Raw genomic sequence first — 27143 nt, 5'->3', positions numbered from 1 at the left:
AAGAACGTATTTGAGATAAGTAATCCTTTTTATCGTTATTGGTTCCAGGCCAGCAAAGCAATTTATGGTATTGTGTACACAATGTTACATTAATTGAATCATTCGCAGCCCATGGGATACATTATAATTATAAAAGGATGTTATTCCTGTTATAATCAAAGTGCAGCTGTTCAAAATCGCTCACTTGAACAGTGGATGTCAGACGTTCTGTAGAGTGTTAAATCTCAATCCAAATATCAATTCAAATGGGCTTGTGTGCATAACTGTAGTCCTGGGTTTAAGTTTTACTCCACATGTCCCATAATGCAAAGTGGAGATCATGTTAAAGAGTGAAGTTACGTAATGCTACATCCAATACTAAAATACACTGCTTCCACACCAAATAATGAACATGCTCTCTAAACCAGTTCTGAAACAGTTTCATCTCAAGGACCCCGAAATTGTGGACCCCCATTTGAAAAGATTTTGTATCGCTTAAGATTTGTTAAAATCCCCGCTGTGGGTCCCTGGACCGCACTTTGAGAACCAGTGCTCGAAACAGCTTAGATATGGAACAATTGTGGCACCTGTAGCAACAGCAGTCAGTTATCCTTTTAGTCTATTCTATCCAAGGCAGTCAGTGTATTTCTAGCCTGGTAAACTATCCCAGTCACATTATCATGCGTCTTCTGCAGACCAGTCTGGCCCCAAGCGCTGGGTGGGTTTTTATCAGAAACCAAAAAGTATAAGAGTAAGTGTCTGCGCTCAGAGCCCTGTGATTGACAGACGCCGATTGGCTCTTCCACATAACATTATTCAGTTTACAGAAACACTGGAAACAAAAGGACCCCAATGTAAACAAGCCATTATGCTTTCTTGGGTTTAAATCCTATTAGCAGACCTTGTATCTGATTCTAAACTTTACGGTCATGTGGTTTTCCTATCCAAACTTTGCAATAAATAGACGGGTTTCTGGTACACGTCACGTTTGATTCGGTACCAAAATTAGCCAATGAAACCAGGCTTAACCAGCGCTCCCAAAAACAACAGGTTTGGGGATTGGACGGACTGATTACATGATACAGTCACCTGTGCATTTAGTCTCAATGTTTGTAAACAAGAAACCCGTCTATACTGCAAGATGGCATTTTGCCTGAGTGAGTTGATAAGTGCAAAAAAAAGAAAATAAATCAACTTCATATACGTATAGCTACATTATAGTTTATTCATTCATACAAATTCAATTACATATAGTTTTGTCAGCAGCCAGCTACACAATATAGCAGGCCCTAAATATATTGCAACGCTGTACCATAAAATGTTCCCATCATTCAATCACATACAAAAAGACATACAAATTAATTGCACGTTTATGTACGTTTGACGTACAATCAGTTTCCCTTTTAACACTGAACTATTGGGAAAAATATTTGGAATATAAGGCAGGGGAATCAATCACTTCTGACTTAGCCAGAATTCTTCATGGAATGTGGGTTTAAATACCATTTGCAGCATGATTTCTCATCACTTAAATGTTCATTATATAAAAAGATGTGATTCTTAATTTTGCAACCATTGCAATCAAATACAGTACAAGAAAGGAAAAAAAAGTTTTGGAATGGATGAACTATGATAATTATAAGGCATATTTGGCAGAATTCTGTAGTGTCCTTGGTAAGTTGGCCTCCATCTTAGACAGAAGTTCCTTCCTTCAGCTCCACATACTCTCCCTGTAAAAAAACACAGAAGAGGAGTAAAACACTGACGCAAACTAAATCTGAAACATGCCCGTTTCCACTACACCAGTGCTTCTCATCAACCAGTGGTCCCTGAGGGAGTTCCAGGTGGTCCCCAGCTAAATGATGGAGTTGGTAACCAAATGGACCCTTATAGATCTTTAACTCTTGCGAGTGTAAATGAAACCAAATGGACCCTTGTGGGTCCATTTGGTTTCATTTTACGCTCTCAAGAGTAAAATTATTGTTAGACATCAGCATTACTTAATTTACAAGACATCTACACAATTACAGAATGTAGAAGAATTGTTATTTTGATCAATGTCTGCCTGTCATCTCTCCGATGGTACCACATCATCAATAGCATGGAATTGTGGACAAAATCAAACAAAATCTCATCATCAAATGGTGGTCCGTGGCTCAAAATCTGAATAAATAATGGATATGAAAAAGGTTGAAAACCACTGCACTACGGTGCTGGTCCTGTCACCTTGTCCTGCTGGTGTTCCTGTAGTGTCCGTACAGTCTCTCTCTCTTTGGTGAGCTGCTCCTGAGTAGACTTGAGGAGCTGCTGCAGCTTGGTGGCTGCCTGGCCAAGGTCTTTGGACAGCTTCTTCTCCTTCTCCAGACGCTCCTGTATTTGGAAGTGATAGAAAGTATTAGTCCCGGGGCAGCAACGATACAAAAGTGGAACGGTTTTCTCCATCAAACATATTTAGCCTTTTATGCTTGGCCATACCATATCAGTGCATATCAGTTATTTTGGCAACATTTCTGCACAGACCGCAGCCACACAGGCGGTATAGTGTAATCCATATTGTTATCATCTTGATTATTTATTATTACTAGACCTTACCCGTTCGAATATATGTGCTGCAAAATATGTGCAGAGTGTGGGTTATGGGGAAAGTAACTGTAACTGCATGGTGCGTGCGTGAGAATATGTGGGAGCATCATAATGTAAGGAGCAGCCCATGGAGGAGTGTATATTTATGATGGATACAAATAATTTAACAGCTAAATTAGGTGAATAGAAGTATGAGGATGTATTTGCTCCACATAATTTTTCTATACCCGTTGGAAGATGAGACACACATCACCCGTTGCAACCCATGCAGAGAGAGAGAGAGAGAGAGAGAGAGAGAGAGAGAGAGAGAGGAGAGAGAGAGCCGGGGCTACAGATCCCATGGCCTGGAGGAACGGACCGTAACCCTGACAACAGGCTGTAAAGCTGTAGAGTGAAGAAACGCTAATAAATAGCTAGAATTTGGGGAAAATGAAATTCGGGCTCCGTCACCGTGTGTATAATGCTAATGGCCAATGCCATGTTAAATTTGAGATCAGTCGCTGAAGCGAGTGAATAGATAATGCATTTTGTGACTGACTGACTGACCTCCTACTGACTGACCTCTGACTGACCTCTCTCTCTAATTATAGTATGGATTTATTCATTTAGAAAACAAGAATAAAAAGTAGTCAAAGACGTTTACTTTTCTTATGCAGTCTGGTCACGAGAACATGTATGCGTGTGATGGCACTAGATAAGTGACCCCCCCAAAGATTTAATCACTACTGCACCACTGAGCCTGACAGCGTGTTGCGGTGGTCGAGTCCAGATAGCCTTTGCTGCATGTCACTCATCTCTCTACCCCATTTCCTGTCAGCCTACTGTCTATCCCCATCAATAAAGGCTAAGACTCTGCCAAGTGGAACATGCAAAACAGGGTGACAACTCTTGACGTGATTGGGACATCAAGACTTAAATTAATTATTGTTTTAAAAAAAGATTTTTGACAGCACCTTTAGCTGGGCGATGTCCTCTGTGTCTGCATGTGGGGCATCTCCAGCAGCCTTCAGGAGGTCCAGCTGGGCCTGAAGTTCTGACACCGCAGTCTGGGCCTGGAATGCAAACAGTGCAATGGATGTTGAAATATAGGCGATCACTGCTCAAAATCTGTTCACTGGTCTACTATGGCTCTTCACCTGAACATGCAAATGTGTAGACTCGGGTTGGCCTATGTCACAACATCTCAAATGATAGTATCCTATAGGATTGCATTTTTGCATTGTAAATGCATGTAAAAAGGGGCACAGCTCCAACCTACTGCTCAAGGTCCCCGATTACAAATGATTAAAAGCGAGATACAAAAAGAGACAGATCTGATCAAAGGACAAGGTTATCGAACACATAATTCAGTTGGTTTCTATGTAGTCTGGTTTGTATATGCATACAGATGGTAAAATAGTTCTTTCAAATTGAGTGTAAGAAGTGTTGTTGCCAAATTTGCTCCTCCTGCTGCCACTATTTCTGTGCAGATATGGCTTTGACTGGATGCCAGTCCAATCTTTTAAGTACGTTGATACAATACGGTATAACAGAGAAAAGCTCATTGGATCCACACGTTTTATGGCCATGATTCACAAAAAGCCTGGATGGCTTGGTTCCAGGCTTATCGTCATCAGGGATCCCCTTCTGAATACATCAAAGAAAATGACCTGCACACTGTCAGGAACTTGCAAAATATGTTGCTCTTTATTTGACGTTTCGGTCGTTCGACTTTCATCGTGACAGACAATACAGGGCACAGTATCCACTTTTAAGGGCTACACCCACAGTGTGTAGTGGGTCGGATATTCAGCCCATTGGCTGCACAAGTAATCCCTAACCCCAAAGACACTCCCATCACCATCACCAGGATTAAAATGATTTAGGCTATATAAATACGGTATTCTGGGAACAGGACAGACGGGTGCAGTAATTATGTAAATTACAACACACAATATTATAACGGTGCAAACATGTCTCAACAACAATACACCAAAGAAAATATATTATTAGTACTTCTCAAATTACAAACCCACAAGACTACAGTCAATTATTACTATTAAAAGCAATTAAACATTAACGGTGTGTTAAGTTATTTTGGACATTCAGGGCTCTATTATGATCCAGGTCTTATGCCTTATGCCTTATCTTCTTTGCCTTTTTTCTACTATTTTGAAAAACATTTTGAAATACTTCAAATGCTGATCTACATCTGCACGCTGTGAGCTTGCAGATCAGCTATTTGAAATATAAAAAAGAATATGTCTAAATAGTAAAAAAAAGGCAAAAATAAAAAAAAAGCACTACAATTTCCTTTACCTGTTCATACTCCTCAGATAGTTGCTGTCTCAGAACCTCCTCCCCTTGCAACTTCTCTGTCATCTGACTCAACTCACACTGAACCTGGTGACACACACAGACAGCATTAAGACACTCATAGGCAAACATTAGTCTCCTCAGTCCTCTCCCCCACACACACACACACACACACACACACACACACACACATTAATAAACATGATTATGAAAAAAGCCGTTCAACCTGTGTGCCATGTTAGTTTTTTATTTTAACCTGCAGCACGCAAAAAAAGAAAAAAATCAGTTGCCGTTAAGAATTGTTAAAAATAAATGAATGAAAAGTGAACAGGATAAAATGAGCATGCTAAACACAAAGGGTAAAGAAACAGCAGTGGTTAGGATTAAGGTGAAGCAAAGAGCACTTGGTCAACACAAACGGTGCATAACATAAACAGCTGCTAGATAAGGGAGGTACTGGACAGACTGGAAATACTGCATACGTTCTCCATTAGTGGCTTTTATTATTACTCATTGCCCACATCCTTGTGGCAAGTTCCTGGAACAAGGACACACTTTATTTTAACCAGGTCATGAGTTGTAGGTCACGCCTTACAACTGTTGGTGTAGCTGTAGCTACAGATGTCAAAGACCGGACCAATCTTTTGTTGGTGTAAAAAACTTGCGATGCATCAAAAATAGGCTACAAGCTCACAACACATAGTGATCCGACAGGTTGCCAGTTTGTACATACTATTTTTGGTGTGTCATAAGACAGTGGTTCTCAACCTGTGGTCCTTGAGGGAGTTCCAGGTGGTCCCCAGCTAAATGATAGAGTTGGTAACCAAATGGACCCATATAGATTTCTAACTCTTGAGAGTTAAAAATTAAACCAAATGGACCCTCACAGGTCCATTTGGTTTCATTTTACGCTCTCAAGAGTTACAGCATGGAATTGTGAAAATCTTATCCAACGACTCCAAAATATTCTAAGTCGTGGGTCTGAGAGGCAAAATGTCATCGAATGGTGGTCCGTGGCTTAAGTGCAGAATAAATAATGGACCTTGATATGAAAAGGGTTGAAAACCACTGTCATACGACAAAGTATAAATCAGTCTTAATTGACAGGAGAGATCTTTTTGAGTTTGTGGGCTGGGTTAAATGGCTGTCCTCTGTCCAGTACTCTCCCAGCAAGATGTGAAGGGTGCTCTATGACCTGTGCACCTTAACCTGACTGGGTAGAATCTCAGTTGGGCCGTTCTGCTCTTGCTGAGCATGCTTCGAAACCTCGCTCAGCTGCTCTCTGACCTGAAACGGGAAGCTTGTGCTCGTCACCGGATACACAACCCCATTCAAGCACGCATTAAAACGCCTCCGAATGGCGCTGATGTCAAAGCCACACACCCCCCTGGGGTCAAGAAGCAATGTTCCCATTCAAAATTCAATAAGTGGCGTTGTGTTTTTCACCATATGTTTTCCTAAGGGTTTTCCCATTGGATGACCCAAGCCAGGGGTAGGCAACCTTAGGCACAGGTGCCAACATTGGCACAGGGGAGAGTGATCACTGACACATTGGCAGAAGTGTGAGAAAGAGGATTTTTATTTTAAAATCAAATATAGTTTTAAACATGGTCAGTTAAATTAAGTCACCTAATCTGCAGCAAATGACATCCTGCTCATAATTCTAAATTCATTAAAACTCAGGGAGATCGGCGGGTTATTGCTCTGAGTCTAATGATCGTTATAACAATCTCCTGACAAAATATGAAAATATGTCTGCATTTTTGATGGGGTGTCATTAAAATGTATGTTGACATGGCACACTGACTATCAAGAGAATAAAAACATGGCACTTCATTTCAAAAAAGTTGCTGACCCCTGACCTATGGTTTTCCCATGGGGTTATAACTACACTCCATGTCATGGCGTCAAAGGATATCAGTTTTAGACGTGACAGCGTGGCTCTGCAGGAGTCTAGCCGTCTAGAAGAGGGTCTTGTCTGTCGGTGTGAGCTTACGTATCTTGCAAAATTGCTGGACCGATAAGTGCCACATTTCTTGTACACACTGATAGTAGGCCACAGAATAACCTCAATTAGATTTCATTTTTAATCTCTTGATAATAAAATACAAACATTTCAAATATAAAACTAGTTAAGGCATTTTAAAAGCATAAACTGATGCCAGAAAACTACCAATTTATCCTCAGGCTGAGAATACAAGCAGAAACAATAGAGAGTCATATCCCTGAAAGAATGCCCAGATAATTGTATTTTTTATCATTTTATATTGAGTGATTTAAGAAAGCAGTGGGTTTAAAAAATAATGTCTTTATGACCCAGGGTGTGTGATTTTGACATAGTACTCCATTGCCTTGCCTTTCTTTTACACATCAGTTAACTTACCTTGTTGGCTACATGAATCAAAAATATATTCCTCGTACATACAGTATGTATAAAAAATGTTTTAATTGAATTAAAGTATTACTTGACATCACATCTAAAGAAATTCACTGTCTGCTTGAATAACGTAGACACTGAATGATGTAAATGATTAATACCTGTGCAAGTTCATCCTTGTGTGTCTGACACTCCTTCTGGGCTGATTCTAGCTGGACCTGACTCTCCGACAGAATGAGCTTCAGCTAGAAAACACAACAGACAGACAACTTCATTTTAGTCTGTGTGCACAGAACAACAGAACATAGAAGCAAAATAACACAAACACTCTAAAGCAGGGGTCTTCAACAGGGGGTCCGGGACCCCTAGGGGGTCCTCAGAGTTACTACAGGGGTCGTTTAAATCTTTGTGTGATTAAAGTTTTTTTTATATTAACCCTAGTGTCCATATTCTGAGTACTTAAGCCAAAAAGAGCAGATCTACAAGCTCACAACACCTCGCGCTGTGAGGTGTTGTGAGCTTGTAGATAGTCTATTTTCGGCAAAGACACCAATTTACATGAATCCAAAATGCAATGATGATCGTGCAGTCAAACGATGAAACTATATGGAATATATGAAAAGGATCTGGGGGTCCCTGCTTCATCTCTCTCTCAACTAAGGGGTCCTTGGCCTGAAAATATTGAAGATCCCTGCTCTAAAGGCTAATGACGTCTCCATGTACCTGTGTCACCTCCTCAGAGCTCTCCTGACTCTCTGAAGGGCTAGGCTCAGCCTGCTTCTCCAGCTGGGCTTCAAGAAGAACCACCTGTTCCTTCAACTACAGGAGAAGCCAGAGAGCAGAAGTTCCATCAAACCCACACACAAACACATACATTTAACCACTTAAACACTATACTTAGTTGACCAATCCCTTTTTCTCCCACTACACCAAATCTTGGCAAAAGTAGCCGATCTACAGGCCCACAATGTGTCGCAACGCGATACCTTGTGAGCTTGTAGATCGACTATTTCAGCATGTGGTTAACAAAGACCCTTGCCTGAAGAAATGCTTGGTTTTAAAAAATCCCACCTGTTGCATGCTTTGGTTTTCAGTCTTCACGCTCTCAACTTCCCTCTCCAAAGTAAGAACCTTCTCCTGAGCCTGGTGGAGTGTGTTAGTGAATAATGGTTAAGTCAAAACGCAGTGGTTACAGTCAACTCCACTTGGGATATTGAGATACATAGCGCTACTCACCACCCTCACTTGGTCCTCAGAGTCACCCAGTTTAGATTTCCATACCAGCTCTTCTTCCTCCACACTCTTCTGCAGGTCTTTGAGCATACCTTCCTGAAGGACAAGGAAAGCAGATCTATATGTATACACTGTGTATGTATGCGTGTGTATACATGTCATAATTGACTGAAAGTTTGAAGTGAAGCTCAAGAATTTATACTTGATCTCACGACTGTGTCGCTTGCTGACAAAATCCGTTCTTGTCGACAAGCGACACCGTTGTGCGAGAGACTCTAAATTAGGCCTATTAAAGTAACTTACTGTTTCAGCCAGGACTGTCCTGTACTGATCACACTCAGCCTGCAGTGAGCTGTGACTCTCCTCAGCCTCTTTAAGTTTCTCCATCAACTCCTGGGAAAGCGACAGAATATAACATTATAACTTCTGCTTCCCTGTGATATTCAAACCACAAGGTCCATTAACAAAAAAACGTCAGTGGCTTACCGGTAGCTCAGTGCTCGTCTGAGACTCCTGGCTCTGCTGACTGTGAGGGATAACTTCCTGTGCTCTCTGTGCAAAGACTTGCAACCAGTTGGGCTTCAAAGGGCAAAGCGAGACATGCATGATTAATGTGATCTTTAATGTACATTTCTTTATATTTTTCTAGAATCCGAGAAAGGTTTCCTACCTGCTCTGTTTCTATGGGTATCTGTGGGAAGAGTGTCTGCAGAGTTTCTTTGGTTTCAGTTTGAAATGTTGTCAGCTGTGGGATCAAGAGATGGATGAAGTCAGGAAAGCGATTGAGAACAAAGCTGTAAATATCAGTGTCAGGCCAAAAACCCTACAGATAAAAAGCTTACGCTGTCCAGGGCCGTTGATTTTTCCCTGGCTTCTCTCAGCTCCTCTTGCAGTGATGTCACCAGGACATCTCTCTCACTTAGACTGGTCACACAGCCAAAAGGAACAGAAGAGGTAAACATCACGTTCAAGTAATTAAAGCCATTGTGAGATTTAACATGTGGGCGATTACTGATTACAGATGCCATGTTTCACATTATTTACCTGTTCTGCAGTAGTTCCAGCTCTGCAGAGTTGTCCGTTTGCTGTCAGGAAACAGACAGAAATATAACATTTTTAATTAGGACTGATGGTGCTTCTGGAGTTTTGAAGTGAATATAGGAAAGAAAACACAGCACAGTGATGGCAAAACTTACAGGTGTGTTCTTAAGTTTCTCCATTTCTTCTTGAAGATTTTTAAGTTCTTCTTGAAGTGATGCCACGAGGCTGGAATCTTCACTAAAATGAAGGGAAACATTATTTTGCATAAATATTTGTATAAAATCATTAAAAAAGTTTAACTAATGAGAAACCATACAAATTAAGTTGCAAAAATGTTCTAGAAATAATCAGAAACAAAACATGTCACTAGTCAGCAACAAAGTACCTGTTGGTTGTCTGCTCAGTCTCAACAGCAATGTGTTCCTGCTAGGACACACAATAATGGTGATTAGCTAGCAGGGCCAAAGTGAACTTGAATAGGCCATTCACAAATCACAACCTTTTGTTATTCAACCAATATCAAGATGCTGCTACAAAGTGAAATCATAATTCAACTCAAGAGTTTAAAAATGTAACCAAACGAGCCTGTAAGCGTCCATTTCCATTAGGTTACATTCATACACTCTCAGTTACAAACTGTAACTTTACAGTGTAAGAACTTTATCTTTGTGGTGACAGATGCAGTAAAAGACGATGTTTGGAGCATTTACCGTAACCTCCGGCTTCATCTGCAGCTGCTTCAGTTCCTCGTGGAGTGAGGCCAACTGATCATCCTTCTCTTGGAGGCTGAGATTCACGCTCTCAACTTCCCTCTCCAAAGTAAGAACCTTCTCCTGAGCCTGGTGGAGTGTGTTAGTGAATAATGGTTAAGTCAAACCGCAGTGGTTACAGTCAACTCCACTTGGGATATTGAGATACATAGCGCTACTCACCACCCTCACTTGGTCCTCAGAGTCACCCAGTTTAGATTTCCATACCAGCTCTTCTTCCTCCACACTCTTCTGCAGGTCTTTGAGCATACCTTCCTGAAGGACAAGGAAAGCAGATCTATATGTATACACTGTGTAGTGTGTATGCGTGTGTATACATGTCATAATTGACTGAAAGTTTGAAGTGAAGCTCAAGAATTTATACTTGATCTCACGACTGTGTCGCTTGCTGACAAAATCCGTTCTTGTCGACAAGCGACACCGTTGTGCGAGAGACTCTAAATTAGGCCTATTAAAGTAACTTACTGTTTCAGCCAGGACTGTCCTGTACTGATCACTCAGCCTGCAGGGCCAAAGTGAACTTGAATAGGCCATTCACAAATCTCAGCCTTTTGTTATTCAACCAATATCAAGATGCTGCTACAAAGTGAAATCATAATTCAACTCAAGAGTTTAAAAATGTAACCAAACGAGCCTGTAAGTGTCTCATTTCCATTAGGTTACATTTATACACTCTCAGTTACAAACTGTAACTTTACAGTGTAAGGACTTTATCTTTGTGGTGACAGATGCAGTAAAAGACGATGTTTGGAGCATTTACCGTAACCTCCGGCTTCATCTGCAGCTGCTTCAGTTCCTCGTGGAGTGAGGCCAACTGATCATCCTTCTCTTGGAGGCTGAGAGAAGAAGGCAGCAAGCCTTTCAGTTAAGTGCAAAAAAACTCTGGATCTTAACATTGAATTGCCGTAGGCTCACATCTGACATACCTTAACTTCAGCTGCTGTAATTCTGTGGTGTCCACCTGTCAATTAAAAAGGTCATGAGACGTTCTTAGAAGTGTAAACAGTGGCTTAAGCTGTACACCAGGGGTGGGCAACTTTGATGATGGAGAGGGCCACTATATTTCCACCTTCACTCCAGAGGGCCACATTGCATATTGCTACGTCCTACTTTGTCTTTCTAATATCTCATACAAAAGAAGCAAAAATAGAAGATCTACAAGCTCAAAACGCGTCACAGTGCGACGCGTTTTGAACATTTTTAAATCTATTTCTTTATATTTATTTTGTCATTTAAACAAGATAATTATACAGCATTTTTCCCAATGTAGTTGATTATAGACTATCGGCCAAGTTTGATTCAAACCAGTAGACTCTACGGAGGTGGACGGGTACTTTAGCCCTGCGCCACCAGAGCTCTACATCTCGTTGTCAACCCAATGACAATGGAAAAGCTTAAATCACAGAGCGACAGGGCTGAAAAGCTAATTTCCCGACTCTGTCACACTGACATCTTTACACACAGTGGATAGAAATCACACAGTCTGTAGCTACCTTTATTTCAAACGTCTTTGGCAAAGTCAGTTAAGTTGGACAACCTCTGCAGACTCTTACCTGGCTGCTGTCCTCTGCCGTTTTGTTCTGACTGGCCTCTAGCAATGAGTTGATGGAGGCCACCTGCTGTTCCAGCTGGCTCTTCTCCAGCTGTGTCTGCTCTAGCTGGACATTGAGGGCATCTGCCTGCGCGGTGCGCTCACCATGCTCGGCTTCGAGGCTCCCCAAACGCACCTGGAGCTCTGCAGATACATACAACAACAGTCAATACGCAGTCCCTCTCTCACCACTCTACTCTACTCTCTCACCACTGTTCATTAGCTGCAGAATGATCTACTCAGGAGAGCATAATCTAAATCTACTCCATTTGATGGAACAGAACATTCTCATAATCAATTCATTTGTTCATTATATTGAAAAATATATATACTGTATTCAATTCATCTATACAAATAATCGACTTAATTTAGAACTTACATTTATGATAAAATAAGGTGCAAAAATATGGCAAATGCTTAGTTATCTAAGTAGATTGATTTTATTGCACAGAGACACCTATTCTGCTACTCAGTAAAAAGGAAATACTTTCGAACTCAAAACCCTCCAGGGCTTTAACATGTAAAATGTTAATAAAAATAGCCATCTCAGTACATTATAAAGCATCTCTTCGACCATTCAATAGCATAAACACAATTACACAACCAAAATGCATCACTGTTAATTTGAGAAAGTTGGTTTGCCTTCCTTGCACTAAGGACAGAGAATCACTTATAAAGATTTTAAGTGGAATGTCTGACCAGAGTAGGCACTGCTGTCCTGCTGGGCGGTCTCCACACTGGACTGCAGGCTGCTGTTGAGGGTCTGCGCCGTCCTCAGCTCCTCACACACCTCCTCAAGTCTCCTCTGCAGAGCCTGCTCACTCTCTGCATGACTGGCCTGATGGAACAACACATGACATGACGTGTATTAGTCAAACAGCAGGGGGCAGCAGAGGCTCGTCGTGATTATGCCCCCTCTTGTAGGGATGTTGATCTGAAGCTCATGTGAATCACATCCTCTTTCTGTCAAAGATTAGATTTTCTCATGCAGTTAAAACGGCGAAAGGTGAAGTATACTACATCATTGGAGGGTTCATGTTAGAGTCACAGTTCTTTGGCCTGCATAATTAGAGGAATTGAGGAAGCGGCTTGGTTCTGTGCACACTACAGCATGTCACTTTTTGGGGGCAAAATGATAAAAAACATGCAACAGGCAGTGGCTCAGGGGTAGAGTTGACATAGGGTTCCCAGTTCGATCCCGGGCTCCCCCAGAGTTAGTGTCGAAGAGTCCTTGAGCAAGACTCTGAACCCCTAGTTGCTCCCGGTGAATGGAATACACAATCTCTGTAAAGCACCTTGGATAAAGGTGCTATATAAATGCACCATTTACTATTTACCAAATTGTTTGGATTAGCAGGTTTTAGAAAATGCTGGAACTGCACATTGGACTCCCCTATGAGGTGCCAGGTGACTTCTCTGAGGTCAAAGAACTATCACAACCCAACAACCTTGAATGAAACCATTAAAGAACCTGGACCACATGTGCATGCCGTGTATACCAACTACTGACCTATGCCATTGCACAATATATTGATACACCCGTAAACTGTTGGAAAGGGAAGCTGGTAAATGATTAGACAGACGAACACTTGACCGTCAGGAAGCGCTGACTCACTTGCTCCCCACAGACTGACTGACCAGCATTCTGCAATAGTACCGTCTCCCAAACAGTGGGTCGGTAACCATTTGGGGCTCACGGACCAATTTCTATGGGTAACGACTAGAGTAAAAATCCCATTTTCTTTTCGTACATTTAATTAAATATTTTTTAGAAATATATTTCAAAAGATAAAAAAAGAAGAAAACTAATAATTGTATACATTTTAAAACAAAGAAATCTAAAGAATTCCATTTAAAGAAATCCATAAAAAATAAAATAAAATGTAGAGAAAATAGTCGATCTACGAGCTTGCAAAGCGGCATGAAGTGCTTGTAGATCTGCTATGTTCACTAGCTTGGGTCCCAGGCAAATGTGTAATCTCTCTTTTGAGTCTTGACCTGACAAGTTTGTTGCACACTATAGAGCAAAATCCTCAATTCTCATTCATCTACTGTATGTGTAACAACTCAAATAGAAATTGTAATCAAATTGTAACTCAAATATTCATTTTGATCAAATCTTCAATAGATTTCAAGATGTAGCACTTTTTGTACAAAGACATCCGTCAAAACTTCGCTAGGACCTACTCAGGAACGGACCCAAAGAAATCTGCCCTCGGTCAGGCTCCATTTAACAGACACTTATAGACGGCTATAGTGGAGTGAGTGATGCTTGGGCACGCACGCATTCCAGCTGGCGATGAAAAGCATTTCCCCCACAGCCCCATTACTGTGTGGCTGCGTTCCAGCAAAGCCCAGGGCTGTGTGATTACAACTCCATCAACCTTCACACAGCATGGTATTAAGCAGGGGCTGGGGGGACAGGTGGGCGAGGCCTAGGCTTGCCCTTTTACTAGCGGTTACGACAAGAGTGGAGAATTCTATCAAAGCTGTGTTCAAGACTCTAGAATGACGCCTGGCCACAGCTTGTCGTTCTCTCCCACGAGAGAACTTCATTGAAGAGAACTTTATTGATGTCCAACGTCCCACTGTATTGCTTGTCTGCAATACATGTAATGTGTTGTAGAAAATGCCTTGAAAAAGGCTTCTCAGTAGTAGACATAAAATGAACCGTAAATGCTTCACTGAGCAGCACTTATTTGCATTAAAAACTGAAACCTTAACCAGTTGCTCCTCAAGTTCCTTCCTACACAATACAGTGGGGGGCAGTAGTGAGCAACAAGCTGATATTTTATTTTAAGTGCCGTCTTGTATGTCAATAGTTATTCAAGGTTTAAAGCAGAAAAAGAATATCCCATTGAAAGTTTGACCTACGTTCAAAATAAAATGCACTTTAAAGGGCCTCACAGATGAGAGGCCGATGTTGGGTCAGATCAGATCTCGTGCCCGGGGTTTATCGGTGTTCATTTCAAACGACAGCGATCCTCTGTCTTGCGACCGGGCCCGGTATATCCCGCTGTGCCAAGTGAAATATCTCAGACCATTACAAATGAGACCGACGTCTCGCGATTCTAGCCACCCACGATCTCGGGGGGGTGGTGCCATGAGAGACGTGACTAGATGAAGATTCCGCCCCCTCAAGAGGGATAAAATCAAGAGTGTTTTTCTCTCTCTCTCTTCACGTCAGTTTAATTGCCATTTGTTTAATGTTTTGACAATGAGGGTGTTCCAGGTGATCCCCAGCTTAATGATGGAGACCAAATGGTAACCAAAAGGACTATTATTTATACTAAAGGGAATCTTTCTCCAAAATAATCAATTAGGCCTACCGCATGCCAGCAAAGTCAACGAGCCAACGACCCAATTAGCGCAGAAGTCCTGCAGCTGCGGTGTTCTGACTCGCTATGCTCCAAAATCCATTTTATTACCTAATTAAATATTAAAACAGCGAAATTAAACAAATATATTCGCTATAGTCTATAACAAAGAGTCTCTCTCTCTCTCTCTCTCTGTCTGTGCCATATTTGTAGCTAATAATGCAGTATTGATACTTTTACTTAAGTAAAGAATGGGAGTATACTTTTTCCATCACTGCGCAAATTAGACTACAGAGGCGCACATGGGTATGGTATAACGTACCTTGATTACAGGAGAAAATAATAAAATGTACTTCTTAAAATGAATTCATCATGCTTGTGCTTGTTGCTAAAAAGTAGGTATTGGCAACATGACTAGTGTATCGCATGCATGCCTTCACGTGCAAGACAACAGCCATGTTACCATACCTTAGCATTTGCAGAACTGACGCTGCTGGCAGCCGGAGGAGGAGGACATTATGAGCGAGTGTGCAGGCCTATTCGTGGACTCTTTTTATTCTGACTTTGGTTGGTGTTATTACTGTTATGTTGATATGATTGATCTGAACCAAGCTGGACCCAGTGGATTATGTAGTCTACAAGGAAGCACGTTGGCTGTCTCACCCTGTCTGTCTGTCACAGCAATGGATTAATTGGTAGAAGTTGGTGTTACATTCTTCTTTCGTGTATCATCGTCCTTTGCACACATGTGATAACTGCGCCATCATGACAAAACATTATAAAAACAAAGGTAGGTTGGTAGTCTTCTAGGTAGGCTACTGTGCGCACACTGGCCGCTGCTCACTTTATAGATATTATAATTATATATTCAGTTATGTTTTTGGCAAGCGAGACGCGAGATGTGATGCGCATCCAGCAAGACACGGCTGAGAGTGTCGCATCTCCAATATCATTGAATGACCAGTGTCCACTCCTAAAAAGCATCAACCAGCATTTTAACGGCAACCAGCCAGACATTAAACAGACATGAGCTTAATCAGCTAATAGCAATTATGAATGTCCAAACCTCGCCGTTGTGGGCGTGCAGTCGCAGAAAAAAAAAAGTTTAACCTCTCGCTTTCTTTTTTTTTACTGTCCCACCAACATCCAAGCATATAGAATAGGGACAGGCCTAGGTTCCTCAATATCATTTAGCTGGGGACCCCCTGGAACTCCCCAAGGACTGGCGGTCCTCTTTGAGGACCAATGAACAAACTGACAGAACGAGAGGCGCAATGATGTGCCTGCAGCCCGCGCGTAAAAGTAAAAAAAAAAAAAAGGAATGCAATGGAATGTCTCTGACTTTGAGTATTACATTATATGAATAAGATATTATATATAGGGTGTCTGTCTGTCAAGTTGCACAAGGTCAATTTAGAGCCCTTATAATACACGGATAGAACAGCACTGCCCTAGCCAAATCTGCGCAGCAAAAAAAAGACACTGCCTTGTTGCCAAATGACTGCGCAGAAGAAGAAAAAAGAACGCTATAGGCTATAACGTTTTTGAACAAGTGATTACAACAAGGGAGAGAGTAGGCTAAAGTAAAAAGTAAGTAGGCTAATAATAATAATAAAAGTGTAGGCTGTGACAGAATAGCCTACACTCTGCGCAGCCTAAAAAGGGAGGAGCTGGCTTCATATAATCTGAAGCAATCCCGTGAGCTCATTCAGACGACAATAATTGTAAAGGATTCCTACCCGATGACCCGAAAATATCAAGCTTTTTTGATATTATCGTGAGTGCTCCCGACGAGTCCCGAGGTCATAAAAAAGCTAATTAACATAATCGGATCGTGTCGGGGTACTGTTCAAGCCCAAGACCGATTCCGGGGCCGACCAAACGATTTTCCCGGGGTGTCCTCCCGAAATCTGGTCGGGGATCCTCGGCCCCGGGATCGGCTCAATGTGAACGGGCCTTAACAGCACTGTTTATCTTGACTGGCCACATGGCACAGCAGGAACCAAATGGGGGGATAAGACAAAAAGCAATTACAGTAAGCTTGCACACTATGCTGTACTATTCTGACTCATGCAACAACTGTGGGTGGAGGGCTAGTTCACAGGAAAATGTTATGCCATGAAGAATTTAAGATCTGTTTAAAAGGCCATCAACTTTTATTCAACAATTAGGTTAATATTAATACTGTGTGCGTTTTCCCAACTTCAAACCTCCTATACATTATTATGTTACTCCTGTACTGTAGGTGAAATGAAAACAGTTGTGATTAGGTTTCCTTAAAACAGCATTTTGTAATACATTCAAAGCGTTGTGACATCAGGCTTGCGCTAGAGCACCGTTTCTCAATGCCGGGTCCATGGACCACCAGGGGTCCAAATGGAGACTGGGGTCAGAGACAAGAGTGTTCAAATGGAACGTTCAAAAGGTTGAGAATCACTGCGCTAGACATTCTGTTTCTGCTTTATTGATCTCTATAATCGAATGGGGTGTTTTTAATTTAGTCTAACGCAGTCAGACAGTGAACAGGAAGGAACATGCATACTATGCTTGTTGATGCGGTCACCCCCTGCCTCCCTCCCAAAAATACTTCCCTTGTGAAATCTTTCATAGTAACAGAACTTTAATCCGTGTTGTCAGTTATGCTTTAGCGCTGTGAGCTGCCATTTTTGTATAGCTTAAAGAGGTGGTGCCATAGTTTTGTACTTTCTGTTGTGTATGTGTCTATGGAGTTAACATTACTCTAATAGACCCCCAGGTGTGGTTATAATATGCAAATATGTCTTTCCTGTGTATTTTTGGTTACTTCGTGAAAGCTGAAAGCTCTGAGTCAAAAGGCCCAATTAAAATACACCGATTTAATGACATCATAAAATCATCCCCTTCCCATTTTTAAAATACAGCAAAACTGTGGGTGTAGCCAACTTCAGCTGGGTCACCACCCACCAGAAAACCAGGTATACTTAATGAACAGATGGGTGTGACCACATAAAAACATAATTTTTAAACTTTCTGTACACTCTTTTGAAAAAGATCTTCCTCCAAGTATAATCAATCATATAATACCTGATTATTATGTTGTAGGGGGAAATAATCACCGCACCCTGCATCTTTAAGTATAAAATAATAGTTAAAGGAGCTATAGTCAACTTTTTCTTGAAAAACGGATGCTAAAATAAAAATGTTTCGAAAATATTTTATAAAAAAATAAGCTTCATATATGTGTTTCTATTCAAAAATTACCACAAAAAGCATAAAATAATGATAAAATAATCATTTTGGCCATTGTCAAACCGACACTTTGTTTACATTCTAGTCTAGGATGTAAACAAAGTGTCGGCCCTACAATGAAAAAGTTGACTATAAGCTAAGTGATTAAATTCTAAAGTGACACAGATGCTTTCAAGGTCTAAATGGGTTGAGCAGGATGTTGCAGTAAGACAGCATCAACGTTCAGTCAATCTGAACCTGGAAAGCAATGGTTATGGTGTCCATATGGCTCTACCACACATGCCAGTCTTACCTGCAGCAGGGAGAGCTGTTTCTCTGTGGCGGCGACATTGGCCTCCGAACGTCTCCTGCCGCTCTCTTCAGCCTGCAGGCTGTCGGTCTTCTCGGCAAGCTCCTTGGTTAGTTTAGTACAATCCTGACGTAGCTTGGCCAGCTCTGCGTTTTGTCTGCAGAGGCCAGAGAGAAGGGGGGGTGACAGAGTCAAGACAAGTGCCTTGCTCAAACACAGGCTATTTTAGGCCAGTGGTTCTCAACCTGCGAGTCGGGACTCCCAGGGGGGGTCCTCGGATTATTTTGGGGGGTCCCCAGATCATTAACTTAATGTGCAACATTTTTTCTCACTCAACAGTCAACAAATCAACATAAGGTTTAAGTGTATAGAGGGTATCGACACATTTCTAAAGTTACAATTTAAGGACAATTTTAATTGTCTAAAATGACAAATTAAACATTGACCAAATTGTCAAATATAAAAATGCAGAAATTGTGAAAATAGACGATCTTCATGCTCACAATGCCTTGTGTTGCGAGCATGTAGATCTGCTATTTTCACAAAGAACCGTGTAATACAAAATGTAACTCTTAGCGCTCATAGGGTTGGGGGTCCCCAGTAAAAAATATTATTATTTTGGGGGTCGTGACCTGAAAAGGTTGAGAACCACTGTTTTAGGCCAATGTTTTCAAAAATGCCCAACTAACTAAAATGGCCGGTCTGCAAGCTCACAACCCGTTGGGAAGTTGTAGAATGGCTATTTTCACGTGACGCCATCATCATACGACGATAATGAAATACGGCTTAAGTGGTTAATGCCAGCCCCCAGTCTGGACAGTCACGCTCCACAGACATAACTTTAAGTTTGTAATTATGCACTGTACGACAACCCAAAAGTAACCTCCACCAAATCTCAGTGTTTAGAAGTAAAATGTAGGCCATTATAGATCTGCAAACCATTGGCTCTCAGTTACTGTCATTTCTTCTTCCCACACAAATGCAAACGTCCCCCCCATCATGCCCTCCCCAGGGGCTGGAAACACTCACTTGCTCTCAGCCTGACTGGTAGCTTGGTTAAGGGCGTCACGGAGGATAGAGTTCTCCTGCTGGACACGGGCCAGCTGGGCATTGGGGCCTTTCTCCAGTTGGTCCTGCAGGCTAAGGATCTGATAGAGGAACAATGATGGGATTGAGTTAACTTGCTGTAAATGACACAAACATGCTTTATGTGCCATTGATAATTGATGATTTGCTGCGGGAAAAAACTCCAGCCATATGAAACGTAAAGGAATGATTGAGTACTCAGTTCAATGAGCCCTGCTTAAAAAAATGTTTTTAATGGCGTAGCTGTAAGCCACGTTGTCTACAACAGGATTTGTCCAGGATATATCCTCAAAAGGTAACCAATAACAGCTCATGCTGCAATGTGCATGATGTCATGAAACGGATGCACCTCAGCCAGACGCCTTCACTGCCTGGTGAAGTAATGGTGAAACTTAAGAAAAATGTGGAAGTTGGGTTGTAGTTGAAGATGTAATTCATCAAATTATATGTATAAAAAAAAGAAAAGAAAAAGAGTTTTATGAATAAAAATCTAATTATTGTATAATCTGAATTATACAATTAAAATAGCTGTTAAAATGATTGTTTATGAAAGCTGACCTTAGCACTCAGCTTCTGGGTCTGTGCCACGTGGTCCTGGTAACTGGCCTGCATGCGAGCCTGCAGAGCGATCATCTCTTGTTCTCGCTTACTCAGCTGGGAGCTCAGCCTGGTCTCCACACTGGCCACCTTGGACTTCTCAGCAGACAGCTCCTGATCGACAAGAGGCAAAGACAGTCAGAGTTAGACAGAAGGCCGGCAACACATCCACCAGACGGATGCTGATTATTAATCATAACGTGTGTGAGTGGACGACACACCACCAGGAGCAGTTTTCAGGAAGTTTGCCTCGCTTAGTTTCCCTTTGCTGGGAGCAAACAAATGCCAATCAGTTTGCCTTGGCAGCAGGCAGACGCTGGGCAGGGTTGGCCCATCATCAGCACATATTTGCTGCAGAGTTGTAGGGCGAGCAAAACCAACTCTGCTCTGTGAGAGAAAACTACACATGCTGTTTTGAAGAACATTCCGCCCTCGAGTCTTTCCTGCTTTAGCAGGTTACTTTTAGTTATGGGCATTGGGCAACACTACCGGCGTTCCATTAATTTAACATTGTTTATTAAAAACGGTACTTATTGTAAAAGTGGTGAACTTGTGCAGGACAAGTCTCCTGCCCACCCAGAGACCCAGAGACGTTGTCTAACCTTGGAGAGCTCTCTCTGACGATTCTTGGCAGCGGCAGCATCCTCCTGTTCAGCAGCCAGCTGTTTCTCCCTTTCATCCAGCTGCTTCTTCAAGATGGCCACTGGGTCTCCCTTCTGAGTGGCCTGCGCAAGCACACACACACACACACACACACACACACACACACACACACACACACACACACACACACACACACACACACACACACACACACACACACACACACACACACACACACACACACACACACACACACACACACACACACACACACACACACACACACACACACGAAAGTTGATCACCCTCCAAGTCTTACATTCATTCAACAGCCATGTGCCTAGACAGTCGTGCTAGTGTTCCAAGTATAACAGACACATCCTCCCCCTCCGGTCCGGTCTCCCATACAGTACCTTATGCCAGGTGTCCTGAACGATGCCGCTCTTCTCGGACAGGATCTCGATGAGCTTCTGAGCCTCTCCCTCGCTGAACGCCATGCTGCTGATGGTGGAGACCAGGGCCTTGTAAGGCAGGTACAGCGGGGCGTCCACAGAGTCCACCGCTGAGACGGGGAGAAAGGGAGAGAGAAACATTTAGAAACTGTAGCAGTGAAGAACAGTATGGGAAGACATACCAACAAAACACAGTCATAATAAACTCTCTCAAGGTCCAGGCAGTCTCAATGTTGATTAATTTCATGGCTACGCTGAAGGGTAAAAGTCAAGCATTTTTTCACCAGACTGCCACCACAAATAGTGCCTCGGGGCAATGGCTGGGTTGCGAGCTCTCACTCTGCCTTTGAGCAGCCATGGCTGGGCGAAGTGATGGGGCACTGTGGCACCAGGCAGAGACAGCCCTCTGGGCAGAGGAGAGACCCCTCCATTGTTGGGGCACTGAGAGGCTTTGTCAGTTAACAAAACAGGGCAGTGGTGTTTAGACAGGCCAGTGCGCTATGCCCTCCAGAGTGGAGTGCCAGACATTGCCCACCTCTGTTCACTGGCACAACTTCGCATTGGATGGGATGAGGCACACACTAGAGGTTCATCAGGAGATTGTGTGTGTCTTTAAAAGTGTGTGTGTGTGTGTGTGTGTGTGTGTGTGTGTGTGTTGCATTCTAACCACCAGACATCTGAGAACTATACTATCACTAGAGCTGATGCACTTCCTGCCCAGACAACCATTTCCATCAATTGAAAAAGAATGGGCTAATTAACATCCTGTCACTTATCTCGAGTCAAGCACAATTGACCCACTTGGCAATTTGTCCTGCTGAATAAAGGCTACTAGAATTTTCCATCTGTACACATGTCTAGACCTTTTTTAATGAGAAGTTTACCTAGGCTTTTAATAATTGGAGAACATAGGCCTGGGCCGTGGTCCAGCAGCCCAGGCACACAAGCCTGACAGTGTATTGAGGGATCGAGTCCCGTTCCTGACGATTTTTACTGCGTCTCTCCCCATCTCTCTCCTGTGTTTCCTGTCTATATCCACTATCAAACTATAAATAAAGGCAGACAAAGACCCAAATAACTTAAAAAATTAAATAGAAGGGTTGTTGGAGAACATAATTTATTCTAAACAGCAACTTAAAATATATTTAGTCAGTCACTAAGGAGGCATGATTGAACCTGGCAAGTTGACCAAAACAACTAGTAACAGCAAGTCTTGGTTGGAGAGCAGTTACATAGGGAGAGACGATTTATTCTTTGTTGCCGGTGCAGGCACAGATACAGTATACTGTATAGTAGTTCTACAAGCTCACAATGGGTCACCGCGACAAATTCTGAACTGGTAGATCTGCTATTTTCAGCATTACACACACGACTAAGCATCACACACAATTAAATCTGGGAGCTACATCTAGTGGACCTTTGGAATAGCTGTGTTATTCCTACACACTTCTGTGGTGAGGGGGTTCTCCTAATTCACGTACCTTGCCTAGACTTTGGTCACAACAACCTTTCTTCAAATCTGCTCACCCCACCCCTTGTTAGGTCGTCAACGCCTATATTTGGTCTGCCGCCATCTCCGAAGCAGGTCAGTACATCTCTCCTACCTCTTATCACTTACCAGGCTCAGATTTCTTCTTGGAAGCCTTCTTCTTGGGCTCAGTAGCTTTTGGTGCAGCCACAGCAGCAGCAGCAGCAGTCTGCTGAGACCCTACCGGTGGCACAGCCATGACAGGGACCTCCTTGGTGACAGCCTCCAGCACGGGTGCAGGCTTAGACACCACCGCAGCCTTGGAAGGAGCTGGGGAAGACTTGGTTGGGGCTGAAGACTTGGCCTGGGTTGGCGCAGACTTGACTGGCACAGGTGCAGGAGCAGACACGGCTGGGGCAGGGGCAGACACGGCTGGGGCAGGGGCAGGGGCAGACTTGGCTGGTGCAGGGGCAGACTTGGCTGGTGCAGGGGCAGGGGCAGGGGCAGGGGCAGGGGCAGACTTGGCTGGTGCAGGGGCAGGGGCAGACTTGGCTGGGGCAGGAGTTGGAGCTGGGGCTGTTGGGGTAGAGGCTGGTTCCACCTTGGTAACCTTCTTCTTCTTCTTTTCTTTAGCTGAGGGAACCGGTGAGGCCTCAGCAATAGCCGGGCTTGGGGCAACGGCCTCATCACTGGCCTTGGTATCAGCGGCTGCTGCTGGGGCTGGAGTTGGTTCAGGGGCAGAGACAGGTTCGGGGACGGGAGCTGCATCCACGACCGGGGCAGAAGCAGGCTCTGCTGCCAGGGCCTCTGGGATACTCTCTGGCTCTGGGATCTTTCCATTTAGCTTTTCTTCTTTCTTCTTTCCCTTGTTCTTCTTCTCAGACACCTTGTCCTTCTTCTTCTTGTCTGCACGAGGGGGCTGCATCTTGCCCAGCTCCCGCCGCTGCTTGGCGAGGGCCTCCTCGTAGGAGGTTTCCTTCATGGAGAAAGTGGATACCAAAGCAATGCCAATGGCAGAGATCACCATAAATCCACCAAACACCATAATCCCAAGGGTCTGGGGGTCGTAGATATCCATGATTCAGTCTGGACTGTCCTGTCAGAAGAAAGAGCACAGCACCAACATCAGACTCCTCGTACACAAGGCATGAGAGCTCTAGGAATTTTACCAATAGAAACATGGAAAAAATGTTGTTGTGTTAAACAAAGCCTTCTTAACCTTAACCTTGTTTCTAAACTGCTAACAATATGCCAACCATTTATGAGAAGGGTCAAACTAGTCAAACACTGTGCTCAGGAATGAAGCACAGTACTCACAAACTAAACACACATACCCACATTCGCTACACCAGCGGTCAACAAGAGCTTAATTAGCAAACAATAACAATCAGATAAAAAAATACATCCTTTTCACCCATTAGTCACAGTTGTTGCTATTTTACAATGCATGCTGTTTATGTGGCTTTACAAAAAAAGCTTTCGGGGACAGACAAAATAAACCAGAAAGTGTGTGGCTTCAGGGGCAGAAATAAAACATGTCTGAGGGCAGGTCAGGTGAGAACACCCATTCACAGCTGGCATTTTTGACAGGTAAACACATGTGAAAGTAATGACATCATTAATTGTGGGTGTGTTTCATTCAAAGTTTCATTCATTCTGTAAGCCAGCTTTAAAGTTAACTGTACAGGAGCTGTTCATGAGCGATTGATTAATCGAATACTTTATTAGAGAGAAATGTAAACAGCACAGATACAGTCAGACATTTGAGCTAAAAGCCTAAGTATCACAGCACACAGTAAAACCTAAATGAAACACAATCACAATTAATGCTATTAACAATAAATGTATAGGGTTAGTATAGGGTTAATTAGTATATAAACATGTAAATATTCATTTTGAACTCTGAGTTTAAAATAAAGGTCAATATAGTTGAATTGAGTTGAAAAATCCAACTTCACTCAGAATGGTGGGATTACCAAAGCAGGGATAATATTGCTACATATAACTGTAAGTAAAGTAAGTACCGTAATTGAGCAGCAAAAGTGAAGGCAAACATTCTATGAGTGAATCTCTCATTCATTGACAAAGGAATCACTCATGTTAGTGCAGTTTTTTCTTCTTTTTTTTACACAGACTGCAGTATTACTCAAAGTTGGAAAACAAACCCTGAAAGTTCAGCAACTTAATTTTACTCAATTTACTATAACTGTAATATATCGAAAGCTATAATGTGACGTGATGTAGAAATTCATTTTATAGAAACATAATGGCCATAAGTCTTTCATGCGATGCCGGGTGGTTTAAGATTGGTTCTCAAAGTGGGGTCGAGTTCCAGGGGGTCCCCAGCTAAATGATAGTTAGGAACCAAATGGACCTATATGGGTCTGTAACACAGAGCTAAATTAACATTGATTTTACAATATAAACTGGGGTCTCAGAGATAGAAATGCCATTAAATGGGGGGCCGTAGCCTAATGCATGTCAATCTGGGGGTCCTTGAAATTAAAATGATTGTGAATCACTGCTGCTAGAGCCATAAAAAATATTCTCTTTTGTGGGGTCCCTGTCAAAATATATTTTCACATGGGGGTCCACGAGCAGCTAATAAGTGTCAATTTGAGGGGGTCACTGACATGGAAAAAGTTTGAGAAGCACTGGTTTAAGAAGACCAGTAGACTCACTACTAGAAAAAGTTGTCACCATCAGTGGACTTGACACTGCGTTCATAATAATAATATTATAATAATACCACACCACAAAGCAGTTCAACTTTCATTTGATGGTTTCTTGTATTTAGTGATGGGCTCGGATTAGCTCTCGTCCATAGCTTTCTCCTTATCGCTATGATGACGCGTCACCGATGATCCCTGGCGCCGCAGGAAAGTCTGCGCACCCTCTCGTCTGTAGTCAAAAATAAAAAATACAGTTTCGCTACTCACCAAAACAAATGCGGCTTTAGGGAGTTAGTTGAAAGCCTACTTTCCTTAATGGTAACACTCGGAGCCCCCCACCTCACGTCTAAAATACAAATTTTAGCCAGAAAAGAAAATATTTCATGATCGGAAGGCAACATCTGGTCAATGGAATTTGCTATTGACAAGATCTGTAGAGGGCGCTGTGGAGTAGCTAAAACTTCCGGTGAAATGTTTTCTTTTTCTGTACCAAAAAGTGTATTTTAGTCGTGACGTGGGGGGCTCAGAGTGTTCCCACTAAGGAAAGTAGGCTTTCAACATCTTAGAACCGTCTTTGTTTTGGCGAGTAGCCAAAGTGTATGTTTTACTTTTTACTACAGACGAGAGGTTGAGCAGCCTGGGCTACCGCGGCTACCATCGGTGACATAGCGTTAAGGAGAACTCCTAATGGACCAGAGCTGGGCTCGGATCATGAAGACATGAACTACAATAGCAGCGGCTAGCTTAACCAAGCAAGCTAACATTAGCTAACTGCAGTGATGGAAAAAGTACCCACACATTCTTTACTTTAAGTAAAGGTATCAATGCAGTGTAGAAATACTCTGTTACAAGTAAAAGTCTGGAATTAAAAATGTACTTGAGTAAAAGTACAAGTGGCATCAAAATTTACTTCAAGTGCCAAAAAGTAGAAAGTATTCATTGAGCAGAAGGTCGACCCATTTCACATGTATAAAATGTATGAAAATCTTTAGAAGATAGCTCATCTATGATCTACAAGCTCGCGATACAACGTTGTGAGCTTGTAGGTAGGCTATTTTCAAAAGGCAGAAATTAATATAAAGGCTGAAGTGGGTCATCTTGTAATAAAATCTACAAAGTAACTACCCGGTAGTAACTAAAGTTTTCAACTAGATGTAGGGGAGTAAAAGTACAATACTTCCCTCTGAGATGTAGTGGAGTAGAAGTAAGTACTTCATTTTTGTAATACTCCAGTAAAGTAAAAAAGAAAAATGCCCTAGAATGTAGGCTACAGCACTTAGTTAGGCTACTTTACACCACTGCATTAGCTAACTGAATGGAAAAAGAATGTCCAAGATTCCCTTTACTTACCTCTCTGTGATGATGGAGATAGGCTTCAGAGGGGATGAGGGTGGACAAGAAAGAGAGAAAGCTGTGGGGTTGTGGATGGAAACCTTCCGTTATTATTGTACAACTATCTCTTTTTATCTAAAGCTACAACTTGCTGTTTTCCTGCGCTCTCCTTGTGTCCAGCTGAGTTGAGAAGCCGTGGGTCTAGCTGTGTCTGTGAAGTCGTGGCACTT

At 42.4% G+C, this 27143-nt stretch overlaps 1 protein-coding gene across 6 annotated transcripts; it reads right to left on the bottom strand.

Annotated features, from left to right (window-relative positions):
* Window positions 1-1180: 1180 nt before the first annotated feature.
* rrbp1a (ribosome binding protein 1a) lies at window positions 1181-27143 on the bottom strand. Of its 6 annotated transcripts, none has more exons than XM_080740447.1 (30): window positions 26932-27143; window positions 25664-25810; window positions 23060-24005; window positions 21403-21551; window positions 20989-21111; window positions 20348-20500; window positions 19733-19851; window positions 18707-18860; window positions 12569-12707; window positions 11832-12013; window positions 11205-11239; window positions 11039-11114; window positions 10441-10533; window positions 10219-10347; window positions 9894-9934; window positions 9664-9745; window positions 9512-9552; window positions 9310-9391; window positions 9138-9212; window positions 8954-9046; window positions 8771-8860; window positions 8471-8563; window positions 8306-8377; window positions 7958-8053; window positions 7396-7479; window positions 6061-6144; window positions 4861-4944; window positions 3516-3614; window positions 2206-2349; window positions 1181-1709 (listed from the first exon to the last, which is right to left on the bottom strand). In XM_080740447.1, exons 3-30 carry the CDS (start codon window positions 23985-23987, stop codon window positions 1671-1673), a joined length of 3579 nt encoding a protein of 1192 aa, XP_080596573.1. In that variant the 5' UTR covers window positions 23988-24005; window positions 25664-25810; window positions 26932-27143; the 3' UTR covers window positions 1181-1670. The 6 variants fall into 6 exon arrangements, with proteins under 6 accessions (XP_080596573.1, XP_080596576.1, XP_080596572.1 ...); XM_080740450.1 differs by lacking the exon at window positions 25664-25810 and having other exon boundaries at window positions 23060-23422; window positions 23456-24005; XM_080740446.1 differs by lacking the exon at window positions 25664-25810.

The sequence above is a fragment of the Nannobrachium achirus genome, assembly GCF_963921795.1.
Source record: "Nannobrachium achirus genome assembly, chromosome: 13".
Lineage (NCBI taxonomy): Eukaryota > Metazoa > Chordata > Actinopteri > Myctophiformes > Myctophidae > Nannobrachium > Nannobrachium achirus.
The sequence above is the reverse complement of the archived record's forward strand: the minus strand, read 5'-3'. Positions and strand labels throughout refer to the sequence as shown.

What these genes read in the sequence shown, in the direction of transcription:
- rrbp1a (XM_080740447.1), bottom strand. Translation starts at nt 23,987, where the DNA reads ATGGATATCTACGACCCCCAGACCCTTGGGATTATGGTGTTTGGTGGA. An exon ending in AGATGAAGCCGGAGGTTACG is followed by an intron (nt 10,534 to 11,038) that starts GTAAATGCTCCA and finishes CTTGTCCTTCAG; the next exon opens with GAAGGTATGCTCAAAGACCT. An exon ending in AGGACATCGCCCAGCTAAAG is followed by an intron (nt 2,350 to 3,515) that starts GTGCTGTCAAAA and finishes TTCCAAATACAG; the next exon opens with GAGCGTCTGGAGAAGGAGAA.